Source organism: Schistocerca piceifrons, chromosome 3, assembly GCF_021461385.2.
Source record: "Schistocerca piceifrons isolate TAMUIC-IGC-003096 chromosome 3, iqSchPice1.1, whole genome shotgun sequence".
Taxonomy (NCBI): domain Eukaryota; kingdom Metazoa; phylum Arthropoda; class Insecta; order Orthoptera; family Acrididae; genus Schistocerca; species Schistocerca piceifrons.
Window position 1 is genome coordinate 501,579,914 of NC_060140.1, and position 14,385 is coordinate 501,594,298.

A 14,385-nucleotide genomic window follows, 5' to 3' on the forward strand; every position below is an offset into this window, starting at 1 on the left:
ACATGCAGACATTTGCCTTCCAATTTTCATTTACGTTGTACAACTCCTCCTTAGTGTTGTGATATTTTTCCCCATCAGAGTAATTTGTAAACAGCATTAAGAGACAAAGATCATAAATTATGATGTGAATATAAAATTAGTGAGGAAAAAAAAAAAACACTCCTGATAATAATTTTAAGTGACGCCCAATGGGGGGTTTCTGGCATTGCTTGTCTTGGGAGGGATATTCAGTAGGTGCGTTTCAATAGGTGATATTCAATAGGTGGCTTTCCATAGTAGGAAACAGACGTGAAAGTTTAGGATTAACTTATTTTTAAAATTTTATTCAGTCTAGTGCTAATAAGCAAACTTAAAGTTTGAAAATTATTTTATGATATATATCTTTCAACGGAGATTTATTTTGTGATTATAGATGTCCAAATTCATGAGTGGTAAAGAGCTGGAGAAACTTCATGTTTATAACATCAAAATGAAACAGTGTTTCTCCTGGCATACAGATTGTTCAAATAACTTAAGGGACTGCACCCAGGTGACATTTCTAACTGCCAAGATTTCAACAGGTACACCCCTCTCATTTTCACCAAAACCAATGCCTCCAGAGTCAACTGCCATAACAAAGTACTGAAGGCAGTTACCACTGTCAAACATTACAGAGCAATTCTTGAACAACAACAACAAAAGCAATGAAAAACAACAATGGGTGAGCATCCACACTATCAAGAACCATCACCTTACTCTTGCGTACAGAAGCCACTGATTTACTCATCTGCATATTGCACACTCCAACACACCATGGTTATTAAGACTGCAGGAAAACTGGTTCGGAACATTCTAAGTACGGAAAAAGGCTTCTAAGACTAATGAGCTGACGTACACATTGGTACATAGAAATGACAAATTACAAGACTATAAAAGAATACATGGCATTATTTGTACAATAGGGCCTTGCTTGAGCAGGTAGTGCAGATGTTCGTATGAGTAGGATGTCAACCTGGGCTGAGAAAGGGCCGCTGATACACTTGCTCTTGTCTCTCATTGGATAACACTACAGGCAATTATCGTTCAACAATAGCAATCTGTTTTTTACCCACCATGCCCCATGAAAGACACGCACCACAAGAAAATCAATGCAGAGCCACATTAATCCTGAACTGGATGAAAGGACTTTGAAGAAAAACCCAAAGACATGAGGGTGCACCTGTCACCTGATCTCCATTCTATCGAACACAATGGTACTACTGACTGTAATACGTGCATTCAGTATCCAGTTCTGGCCAATTTCCTCAAGTGGTGGACAGTAGGTCAGTGGTAACGGATCACGATGACTTTACAGTCCTTTCAGTATCTCATGCCACAAGTCAATTTGATGATGTATACGTTTGTCTAATTCAACTGTTCATGAATGAAGTAATACATAAAAACTTCTCTCACAATGTTGCTAAAGCGATGTAAAAAAGATTATACTTACCTCTGACATATAGAGTACTGTGATAACAGTAAAAAGACCCACCATCTTCAGAACCAAATACAAATAATGAAGGGGATTTGTTTCAGATGAAGCAGCTGTTATTTGGGGTGGCAGAGCCAGTACCAAATAAGCCATTAGAAACCAGAATGAAATTAAAGGTACAAAGTAGTAGAATTGGTATGGCCTGTTCATACAGAGACAAAGCATCACAGTCATGAAGTTGAGTCGAAACAGTACCTGAAACATTGTAAGTTGTATTAATAACTTATGCAACCGAAAGAAACTGTGATGAAATTATACAAGTAATACTGGTGCCCAGAATAGTCTGATAATATACACTTTTCCAAAGAAACAGCCACTGGCTTTTGTTGTTGGATTTAACAAAATTGAATGCATGGCTGATATGATGTGCTTTAAAAATATCTATCTCATATGAAAGCCAAAAATAATACATTTTTATCAATTTTTTAATTTGTTAATTTGGTTTTTATTCCTTGCTTTCAAAGTGTCATATTTCACATGAGAGCTGTAATACAAGGCAACACATTTCTACACCAAAAAACATTAAATATATCAAAGGGAAATCCACTTTCAGAAATGAGATTGGCCCCAATTTTCTTCCAGGAGATAAAACTATAGTGCTGCTGATAGCACATGTAAAGTATAATCAACTATATCTTTTGGTATGTCCAGTTCCTTCCTCTTGGAGGAAAGAGAGATAGATTGGGAAAAGTTAAGAAGGAGATGCAGACCAATCTGAACCCTAGGATGAGGGGAACCAAACTCTTCTGAGGAGAAGGGAGAAAACATTACTCTTGTTCATGTCCCACAATGATTAAAAAATTAATTTTTCAGTATGCAGAAAAATGTGCACTATACTGCAACTTTCTGAATGACTAACATTAAGCTTCTAACAGGGACTTTTAACATGTAACCTCGTCTTTTGGCAGTAATGCTTTTACAAGTTTAACTATTACAGGCAGTGCGAAAAGTGAAGGATATAGATTCCAAGTGCCAGCCTGATTCACAATTTAATTCTAACTTGAGTTTTCATTAATGGGTTATCAAACAATGAAGTTGTTAAATGCTGGTATTATGAGCTGTGTTCTCAGAAGAAGAAAACAGTTCAGTCATTTGTGCCCAGAATCACTAGGTTTTTACTTGTTGAGTATCAGTCCAAACTGGCATACATATCATAACTAAATTCCTTCACAAGTGTTATTTTCACCAGCACTGTCATCATCATCATCATAAAATCATCGTCATCATTATTTCAAATAACTAGGAGTACTAGATTTCACAGATTCCTGCTATGTAATTTGTGTGTAGTGCATATGAAGAAGAATGGCACCATTTTCTCCCATAGCTCTGGGTTTTATTTCCAACTGTAAATAAAAGTGCAGTTCCAAATATATCTGAAGCACAGAAGAGGGACTGAAATGGCCATTTCATACAGAGTGTGTGGAATGGTTAAATATAATGCAGAGGAAGAAACAAATGCAGAGGAAGAAACAAATGCAGAGGAAGAAACAAATGCAAAGGAAGAAACAAATGCAGAGGAAGAAACAAATGCAGAGGAAGAAACAAATGCAGAGGAAGAAACAAATGCAGAGGAAGACACAAATGCAAAGGAATGAACAAAAAATTAAAAGAAAAAGTCATCAAGACATGGAATTAATTAAATCATCCAACAGTGTAAAACAATATGGAGATCAAGGCCCAAAAAATTTTATTAAAATACAAACCTGGAAAAAGCGTACTATTCCTGCATCCCCTCTTTGCCAAAAGTAACAAAAATGACCATATCCAGATAGAAACAGATAGGCAGAAACAAGGACACGAATGTGCATATATATTGGTAATATACGACTTGCACCTGTCATGTGATAAATAAGTATCACCAACTGCATCCATCCTATAAAAGTAATAAACACACATTGTAAAGAAATATTAAGGTAGGAGACAAGTTTAAAAAATTCTCTATTTGCACAGGCTTAAAGGTGTAGCAGACTGATGATAATCATGTAGGGGGGAGCATTTATGACCAGTAGATATCCAACTTTAGTATGTTATTGGTTACAGAAAAAACAGATTCATTTTGAAACACAATTTTTCACTTGCATGAGAAAATTTAATTTTGCTCAGTTGCAAACCAAAATTTATCAACAATTTTGGGGTTCCATTTCTGGCTTCTTCAGTATAGGTCTAAAAATAATTTGTTATAAAATGCAGATATGAACACACAAAGGCTTGTTTGCATGATGATTATAAAAAAACAAAGATGATGTGACTTACCAAACGAAAGCGCTGGCAGGTTGATAGATACACAAACATACACACAAAATTCAAGCTTTCGCAACCAACTGTTGCTTCATCAGGAAAGAGGGAAGGATAGGGAAAGACGAAAGGATGTGGGTTTTAAGGGAGAGGGTAAGGAGTCATTCCAATCCCGGGAGCGGAAAGACTTACCTTAGGGGGAAAAAAGGACAGATATACACTCGCACACACACACATATCCATCCGCACATACACAGTCACAAGCAAAATGTCTGCTTGTTTTTAGATATATTTTTACCACGTGGAATGTTTCCCTCTATTATATATATATGGATCAGACTCTGAATGTGGCTCTCCAGCAGGGATACGACTTCCTCAAATCCTGCCCTGAAATGAGATCCATCCTTCATGAAATCCTCCCCACTCCACCAAGAGTGTCTTTCCGCCGTCCACCTAACCTTCGTAACCTCTTAGTTCATCCCTATGAAATCCCCAAACCACCTTCCCTACCCTCTGGCTCCTACCCTCGTAACCACCCCCCGGTGTAAAACCTGTCCCATGCACCCTCCTACCACCACCTACTCCAGTCCTGTAACCCGGAAGGTGTACACGATCAAAGGCAGAGCCACGTGTGAAAGCACCCACGTAATTTACCAACTGACCTGCCTGCACTGTGAAGCTTTCTATGTGGGTATGACCAGCAACAAACTGTCCATTCGCATGAATGGACACAGGCAGACAGTGTTTGTTGGTAATGAGGATCACCCTGTGGCTAAACATGCCTTGGTGCACGGCCAGCACATCTTGGCACAGTGTTACACCGTCCGGGTTATCTGGATACTTCCCACTAACACCAACCTGTCAGAACTCCGGAGATGGGAACTTGCCCTTCAGTACATCCTCTCTTCTCGTTATCCGCCAAGCCTAAACCTCCGCTAATTTCAAGTTGCCGCCGCTCATACCTCACCTGTCTTTCAACAACATCTTTGCCTCTTTACTTCCACCTCGACTGACATCTCTGCCCAAACTCTTTGCCTTTACAAATGTCTGCTTGTGTCTGTGTATGTGCGGATGGATATGTGCGTGTGTGCGAGTGTATACCTGTCCTTTTTTCCACCTAAGGTAAGTCTTTCCGCTCCCGGGATTGGAATGACTCCTTACCCTCTCCCTTAAAACCCACATCCTTTCCTCTTTCCCTCTCCTTCCCTCTTTCCTGATGAAGCAACCGCTAGTTGCGAAAGCTTGAATTTTGTGTGTATGTTTGTGTGTCTATCGACCTGCCAAAAACATACTGGGCAAGTATGTAATGTTGCCTCATTCCTTTATGCACCTGGCTTACACATCACTCATCAGGTCTTTTCTTCTATGTGTGGTCTGTCAGGTGGGCACATTCATCATTTCACAGTTGCCCACCTAAAGGTAAAATTACTGTCCATTCAATCAAAGCTTTAATTATGGAATGGAGGGAAAGTTACACCGTGTCTGTGAATACAATGTGGAAGGTAATCAAGAACTTTCAAAGCCTACTGCAGCTGAACAGTCCATAAAACTTTTTGACTTATATAGTAGGCAGGGATGGCTACGGTGTACCAAACTGCACGCGTGTACAGATGTGCTGCATGCGTGCCGTCCAGGGCTCCGTCCGCCTCACCACTACTCGGCTTTCCTCGGTCTTTCGCGGCACGGCGCGACATTAGACCAGCTGTGCGATGCAACACCCTTTCATCCCGCATAGGGTGCGTTAGTTGATTCTTAGTGGCAGCCATGTTTATTCCTCGCTATTTGTTAGCGATTTGTAGGAAGTTTATAAGTACTGTACAGTGGTTGTTGCAATGGAACTCACACTCACAAAGAGGCGGGGTAGTGACACAACACCACGAGCCTTCAGAGCTGAATGGGAATTGCAATATTTTTTTGAAGAGAAGATGAAAATTCTCAATGTCTATTATGCAGTCGCATACTCGCCGGACACCGCAAATTTGCAATAGAACGGCATTATAACACCACACACAGAGAACTTAATGATTTAGTTGGGGCTGATAGATCAAACAAGTTGGCGGAATTAAGAAGACGTAGTGTTATGCAGCGAGACGGACCGAACGTGAGCACCCCTTACAAATCTTTATGTTTCTGATGTTTGTATTCATACATATTTGTCGTTAGAAAAGTACGGAGATGTTATTTACCATTGAGAAATACATTGGTTAAGTTGAGAGTCATGCCTCGAGAGATTTTTCAATTTAAGACTTGCTACTGTTGAGCTCCTGAAGGAAAAAGGAATGGCAGAGCCAAAATTAAAAGATCCAAAATGGATTGCAGACCTCGCCTTTTCAGCTGATCTGACTGCACACTTGAACACTCTCAATAAGACTTTGCAAGGTGAGAAGGAGCTTATTTCTTATCTGATGAAAAAAGTGGATGCATTTAATAAGAAACTCGCATAGTGGAAGGAACAACTCATGACAAAGAATACCGCCCATTTCCCTACGCTCTCTAAAGTCAGAGAAAATGCAACATCTGACGAATTTGTTTCTGTGTTGGAGAAACTAGAGGCACAATTTTGTAAACGTCTTCAGGACACTGCCAGTCTGACATTTGTTCTTGAACTATTTTCTAGACCCTTTGCTGTTTCAGTTGAAAGTACCCCAGTGCATTTGCAAACGGAATTGATCGATCTGCAGTGTAATTCCCGTTTAAAGGACAAATTTTTTTACGAAGGTTTTCCTCAGGAAGAGTTTCCCCATCTCCACAATGAGGCTGCTAAAGTTATATCAATGTTTGGATTGACATGCGTGTGCGAAAGGTTTTTTTTTTTTTTCAATTATTTAACTAAATAAGTCACGATTACATGGCAATCTGAGTGACAAAAATATGAGAAACTGTCTACGTTTATCCATATGCCGTCAGTTTGTGCCGGATATGAATTTTATTGTGTCTACAGCGAACCAAAAATAATTAAATTAATGGTGGTAATTTTGTTGTATTTGTCATATGTTTTGCTGAGAATTGTAGTTATTGCAAATTCTGTACAGTAGTTCCAGATAATAAAATTAGCTTGTTTCACATGTAGTTGGAATCACTTATTCCACATCATACTGCATGCTGTAGACTACTTTTATGTCCGTTTCTATCTCTCAGCTTAAATGTTGTAAGAATTTTATGAGTGATGATGTGAGAAGCACGATATTGTTGGTGTAATGCAGTTTCAAACCTAGCGTTATTGTTATTTTTCTGTAGATGTACCAACAGCCAACAAAGATTCAGTATTGCTCAACATGATGTGTTGTATAGAGCTTAATATTATCAAATGTTATAATATGAAACTAAGCCACATGCTAGCAGGGCGGTATTCTTTACGCGAATGCACTGTCGCATACGGCGTGTCCGTAGTTCCGCGCATCCGCGCACTGTCAGCTGGTGTGGTAGTGGGGGACATGTGACGTCAGAAGGCAGCGATCCGCACGCGTGTGAAAGCTCGGCACGCGTGCATGCACACGTCCCACGTTCTTGGTCGTCACTAGAGTGTACTCTGGTAGAGCAAACAACTTGTTGAGCCTTCCATGGATAGATACATAAAAATGTTTTACCTCAATGTAGCTTGTATCTACCAATTAGCAGTTATGTACAGAAAGATCATGTGCTGCTAACAGATTAGATTAGATTCAGTTTTCGTTCCACAGAGCCAAAAAATGAGATGATTCTTGTGGGTGTGGAACATGTCAGGAAGTATTACATGAAAACATAAAACATTTGAATATAATACTTACTACCCTGATCATTTGTCAGGAGATTGTCGAAATAGGAGAATACAATGCAGTAAACTGGAACAGCTAATATTTACAGAATTAACACACTGTCAGAATGAAACATTGTTATGCACTATTAATAAATTTATCATACACAAAATACCTCATCTTGACTGTTGTGAGCAAGTGCTGTCAAAACTGACATCTAACAGACATGTTCACTTAAGCTGGCTTAACAGTCTCATATTCATCTATAGAGTAGAAGGTGCTGCCTATCAAAAAGTCTTTCAAACTCTGTTTAAACCATGCTTTATCTGAAACAAAGTTTAAAAGGTTGTTGGCAATTTATTGGAAATGTGTGTTCCTGAATACTGGACCCCTTTTTGGACCAAGGTAAGTGACTTTAGGTCTTTATGTAGACTGTTCTTATTCCTAGTATTGAGCTATCGGTTGGAAACAGAGATGTATTTCTTGCAACAAATTTCATTAAGGAATAAATCTACTAAGAAGCAGTGGTTAGCATACAAAGTTCCTTGAACAAGTTTCTAAATGATATTCTTGATTTTACACCACAAATGATTCTTATCACACACTTTTGCACCCTAAAAACTTTTGCTCGGTTTGATGAGTTGCTGCAGAATATGATCCCATATGACATAACAGATTGAAAGTAAGGAAAGTATGCAAGTTTTTTTATATTTATATCTCCTACAACTGACATCATTCCCACTGCAAATACAGACTTTTTTAGGGACTTAAACAATTCTGTGGTATGCCCTTCCCAACTAAATTTATTATCAAGTTGTAATCCCAGAAATTTAACACTGTCAACCTCTTTGATCTCCGATTGACAGCCTTGTTGTGAGAGAGTTACATCTTTGGTGGCCCCTGAAATAAAACAAGACTGACTGTTTATTCGAGAATCTGTAATTCTGTTTTAAAAAACTGGCCAGGTACGAGTAGGACTCTCACACCGAGGGTTCAGTACAAACTTAATTATGTATATAGACAGTTCATCCATAACAGAAATTAAGAATCTCTACTATTATTATTGCCTGTTATAAACATTGACACTGGCAAGATATTGGTCCCAAGGATTCCAAAATTTTTGAGAATGTTTTAGTTTCAAGTCTGATGTCGAATAACAAATGAGAAAAGAAATATTTTTTGATGTGACACAATTACAAAGAACAATTTTTGGATTGTTTTCCTTTACTTGTACTTTGAAACTTTGCTTCTTGCCAAATTTCATAATTCTAGGTCAATGGGAAGTGCCCTACAGGTTTTGATAAGTTTGTTTTGGTAAGTATCAAAATATGTGCCCGTAGCCATATTGTTTCGTTGTACTGACTTAGAAACTTGCATTTATTGCACTCCTAAGGACCTATAAACCTTAGTATGTAACATAAATTTTAACTTCATATGTCTTCCCGGCTCTTAATAGTAGGATGAATGGACGGAGAGTCAGATACTAATTGACAAAGTTACCCCCCCCCCCCCCCCAATCATGGATGTAATTACAAACTTACAGTTTTCAGGTCTTTTTCTTCGATTTTACTGCAAAACCTTGCTTCTTACCAAATTTCATGATTCTATGCCAATGGGAAGTAGGGGAGAGTTAAATTAACTCGGCAGGTCAGCTCAATTGGCGCTTGCTTGTCAAAATGGTAGTGAAAGTTTTTTCCTGTGTCTTCCACCAGATGGCTCAAGAATCTCCTCAAATTGAACAACTTAAGCTCTTAGAAACAGTTTCGGTTTGGTTTGGTTTGGTTTTAGGGTGCAAAAACACCATGGGTCATGTCGAAGACAAAAAAAGGAGTTAAAAGCAACTACACATTAAGCCCAATCAATGGAACGAAAGACAGCTAAAAACAGGGACTTAAATAAAGATCCATTCAGTAAGCAGAGAGACAAATAATGTCCTGAACTAAAGATTAAATGTCCTTTGCCATTTTGCAACGATGGATAAAAAGTAAAACGCAGTCAACAGCCCAGGCATCATTCGCTAAAATGGCCGATAACTCAGATGACAACTGTAAATAAGAAGCTCTGTGGTTAAAAAAAAGGGCATTCCATCAGGAAATTGTGAACCATCAAAGGTTGAGGGCAATGAGCACAAAGTGGTGAGGGATCACCACTTAACAAATGGTGGTTGCGAAAAAAAGACAGTGCTCAATACACAACCTAGCTAAAATGATCTCCTCACAGCAAGACAGCTGAGAAGAGGTTGGCCAAGCCACTGGGAGAGGTTTAAATACTCAGAACTTGTACCCATGAAGGGTACACCAATAGTAATGCTAAAGTGGTATCACCTACTGACATACAGCAACACAGGGATCACTGGAAGTAATGGAGCAACTAGCTGGCCAAGGTACGAGGACTGTAGCCTAGGCAGCAATAGCAGTGTCAGCAGCCTCGTTCCCCTTCAAACCTATGTGACCAAGGACCCACATAAACATCACAGTGGCTCCATCAAGAGTGAGCAAGTGTAAGCTTTCCTAGACCTGATGCACTATGGGATGGAAGGTATACAGCACATATAGGCTTTGAAGGGCACTGAGAGAGTTGGAGCAGATTACACAATTGAAAATCCTGTGTTATTGGATGTATAGCATGGCCTGATACAGGGCAAAAAACTCCATGTAAATACTAAGCAGTGTTCTGGAAGCTTATACCGAAAATTGTCAGTGCCAATGATAGAGGCGCACCCGACACCACAGTCAATGCAAAAGCCATCAGTGTACACGAAGATACAATCGTGAAGTTCTGCACAAAGGTTGAGAAACTTAGGGCAATAGAGTGAGTCTGGAGTAGTGTCCTTAGGAAGGGAATAAAGTCCAAGGTGAGCATGGCCACGGCACAAAGCCAAAGTGGTGAAAGATTCGACCCCATTGGGAAAGTAGCAGGTAGCGTGAAGTTAAGCTGTCCGAGCAATAGCCGAAAGTGAACTCTAGGAGGTAACAGAGAAGAAGGACATGTCCCATACTGGCAATCAAAGGAGTCATCGAAGAAGGAGGCATAAAATGGGTGTCCTGTTGTGGCAAAGAAACGGTATGTGCGTCTGCTAAGGAAAAAATTATGGCAGTATGACAGCGCTTGTTCGGCAGCTTCTGCATACAGACTCTGAACCGGGCTAGTGTAAAAGGCACCAGTGGCCAAATGGATGCCATGATAGTGGATTGTATTGAGACAGCGTACGTTGGATGTACATGCAGATTCATAAATGAAACCCTCATAGTCTAGTTTTGAATGGACAAGCGACCGGCACAAACGGAGAAGGATGGTTTGATCCGCTCCCCAGGCAGTACTGCTGAGGACATGTAGGACAATGAGGGACTGCCTACACCAGGTGGACAAGCAAGACACTTGGAAGGACCAAGAAACTTTCCTTCAAGCATGAGCCCCAGGAATTTCATAGTTTCAATGAATGGGAGAGCAACACACCCAAGATATAAAGACGGTGGAAGAATCCAACAGCACTGCCAGAAATTCATACAAACAGTTTTCTCAGTGGAAAAGTGAAAGGTATTGTCGATGCTTCATGAGTAAAGATGATTGAGACAATGCTGCTCAAGGAGACAAGTCAGTAGAGAACTGTAATAGATGGCAAAACAATCAATGAAAAGGAAGCCGGAGATGCCCGGCAGGAGACAGGCCACAATAAGGTTAATGGTGATAGCAAAGAGAATGATGTTCAGGATGGAACCCTGAGGCACACTGTTTTCCTGGATAAAGGTGTCTGACAAGGCAGAACACATATCTACCTTAATAACTTAGTCTTTTAAAAATTCCTGAAGGAAACGCCGCACGCATGTGTAGAGAGTATGGAGGATACCAGTCCTCCAGCAGTTGTTGTAGGCTTTCTCCAAATCGAAAAATACAGCCGCAATTGCTATTTCCACAGAAAACCATTCATGACATGGGTTGATGAAGTGACAAGATGGTTAAATGCAGAATGGTGAGCTTGAAATGCACATTGTGCAGTGGTTAGTAAAGTGTGAGACATCATACCATCTGGGCATGAATCGTATGGTCCATCACCTTGCAAACACAGCTCAGGAAAGAAATAGGGTGGTAGCTACATGACAGGTATTTGCCCTTATAGGGGTTGGGTACGGTTAAGACAGTGGCTTCACACCAACACCTGGGAAACTTATTGTCTGCCCAGATGCCATTGTATGTATGAAGGAGAAAGTGCTTGCTCACAAGAGAAAAGTGCTGACCATCTGGCCCTGGGTGCTGAGGATCAGGATGGAGTGAGACACATAGGACAGCCTTCAGGAGTGCACAGGTATGAAGAAGAAAAAGAGGAACCTCAAACGCTGAAGCAGATGAAGGATGGGAGAAGGGGAATGAAGAAAGAAAGAAGGAATGAAAAACAGTGGAGATACTGTTCTGATTTCAGGCTACTGAAAAGTGCAAAACACATTCCCAAAAACATCCCAGACATGTTCCTCCACAGAGGGGAAAAAGAATAGCAAGAGGATTGATATGCATCACCGAAAGGAAAAACATGTTGCAAAGGCTGGGTCCCCATGGTAGCCAAGCACGAACCCGCCAAAGAGTGGTGAGCCCCCTGCAGGGATTAGAAACAACCAAAAAGCAGTAAGCATTGTTTTTGTGTGGTTTTGTTTCTTTCCCGAGCTAAGAAGTTTTTTCCCACTCATTTTGTTTATTGTTCATTTGTTATGTCAAGAAGAGCATTAAAGAAACCAAATACACCACAAGAAATTTAAGTGCTTTCTCTTTATAGAAGATTGTTTAACTAGGGTAAATCGAAAACGAAACAATATTTTAGTGACTCAGAAAGAAAAATGTGTGGTTAGCTTAACTGGGCACTAAGGCAGGTAGGTTATGTGGACTGGTCAAGTTAACCCCAATATAATTATTTACTTTTGTGATTAACATATATTTTTAATTTCAAAAACATTTTACATATCACAAATTGTACAAACTGTTATAAAGCATATTTTAGAATATCTTAGTTGAATTATAAGTTTTTACTTTCAGATGCCATGTGTCAGACAAACGACCAAGCAAAGAAAAGCCTAAATTACTTATCGCTGACAATCATAAAAGTCACGTCAGTAAGGACAATAACATTTGCCAAAGAAAATGGTACACTTTTATTAAAGATACCACCACACTGCAGCTATAAACTATAACCTTGTGAAATTGCTGTTTACTGAAATTTCAAGTCCTACTACAACGAAGCTTTTGACAGGTGGCTATCAAATAATCCTTGTCAGATCTTTGTATCTGTGACATAGTGGGCTTAGTGGGTGAAGCATTTCCATCTGCTTTCACTCCCTCTAATACCAGCAAAGGTTTCAAAGCTACAGAAATACTGTTTTTTTTTTTCCAAGGCATCTGAGAATGAAAGAGTTGTTTTAGGAAGTACTAATGTCCCTGCTAGAGGTCCAGGTCCAGCTTCTCCACCTTCTCTGGTGTCTGCTACTGATCCAGCCCCTTTAGCTTTGGGTACCTCTGCTGGTAATCTCATTCCCTCTTGTTCTCATGAACCAGGCCTCCAAGCAGAATTATTTGTGCCTCCTGAAGCCTTGCTTCCATTCCCACTGTACAGTCTTAGAAAAAGAGATACTGGTGGCTGAATGAAAGAAGGATCTCTTATTTTTACAAGTTCCACTGTGAAGCCTACATATAAAATTAAAAAATATAAAAAATAAACCTACACTATAAGAACCAGATGCATCATCAGATGGAAGTGCTCACTTGGTATTACAAGAATCAGGCTGTTCCTGGAATGAGTTGCAATTTCATAGCTGCTGTAAAGCAGTCTCTTCATTCTGATGTTCAAGTGGCTTTCTGCAAGTGACACATACCTTCCAATAGATTTTCCATAATGGATGAAAATGCATGTGTTGCTACTGCTGATATTATTACAAAACTTCCTCATCCCCTTAAAGAATCAAATCAAAGACTTTAAGAAAAGATTTATTCCAATGTTGATGTATGGATATAGCCTTCACTGAGATCATTCTTATTTAAAATTTCGATCAGTTATATTTGATGTATCAACAGCTAACAACTAAATGTTGTTACAGTGCATCTTTACAGTGTCTTGAAGTTAAATTTTAATTTATTCAATGCACTTACACTGATTTTACTGGCCAGGCCAGTTAACCTTACTAGCTTGGGCCAGTTAAGCTTACTGGTTAGGTTAAGAGGTCACTTTGTAAATGAATTGACTAGCTCAGATCTCACAAATACTGAAAGTAATATAGAGTCCTTGCACACGTCATTCTAAAAAAGAACATGTAATACGGACTTCCCCAAAAATTTAATGAAGGTAAGTTACATAGATTTCAATAAAATTTAATGAAGGTAAGTTACATAGATAATGATTCAGATCAATTTTCTTAAAAAAGTGGCCCAGTTGGACGAAGTCTCCCGTACCCTATAGGATTTGATGAGTGAGTTTCCAGGTATCAAAATATGTGAAATAATGGCCATATCTTTGGCTGAATTGACATAGAAACTTCAATTTTTTACACCGTAAAGGGACCATAGGCCTTATTATGTGACTTAAATTTCAATTTGATACATCTACCTGTTCCTGAGAGAAAGGATTTTAACAGTTGGACAGACAGACAGACAACAAAGTGATCCTATAATGTTCCCCGTTTTACCGACTGAGGCAGGGGATCCTAAAATACATGTTCTACACTTTTTGTTATGTCTTGAAATCATATTACAAATGTATAGAAGTGAAAGTAAATCTCAAGAAGACTGGTGGGGAAAAATCCCTTAAATAATATAGAAAAATCTTAATTTTGAAAATTACTGGACCATATATAATTTTTATACAAGAGAACACTCTTTTATAAAACAGTGAAGCAACTTCTATTGACAAACATTACATGAAGTTGTAGA

General features: G+C 39.2%; 1 protein-coding gene across 3 annotated transcripts in view; it reads right to left on the bottom strand.

The window, feature by feature from the left end:
• LOC124787742 (N-acetylneuraminate 9-O-acetyltransferase) overlaps positions 1-14,385 on the bottom strand; it is a 254,809-nt gene that overhangs the window by 50,995 nt on the left and 189,429 nt on the right. For all 3 annotated transcript variants that reach the window (XR_007015998.1, XM_047254605.1, XM_047254606.1), the window contains 2 exons: positions 3,214-3,383; positions 1,469-1,705 (listed from right to left, as the gene is read on the bottom strand). Coding sequence is in view for 2 of the 3 variants with exons in the window: in XM_047254605.1 (XP_047110561.1) it covers positions 1,469-1,705; positions 3,214-3,383 (407 nt within the window). In the remaining variant the exon portion in view is untranslated. The remainder of the gene's footprint in view (positions 1-1,468; positions 1,706-3,213; positions 3,384-14,385) is intronic.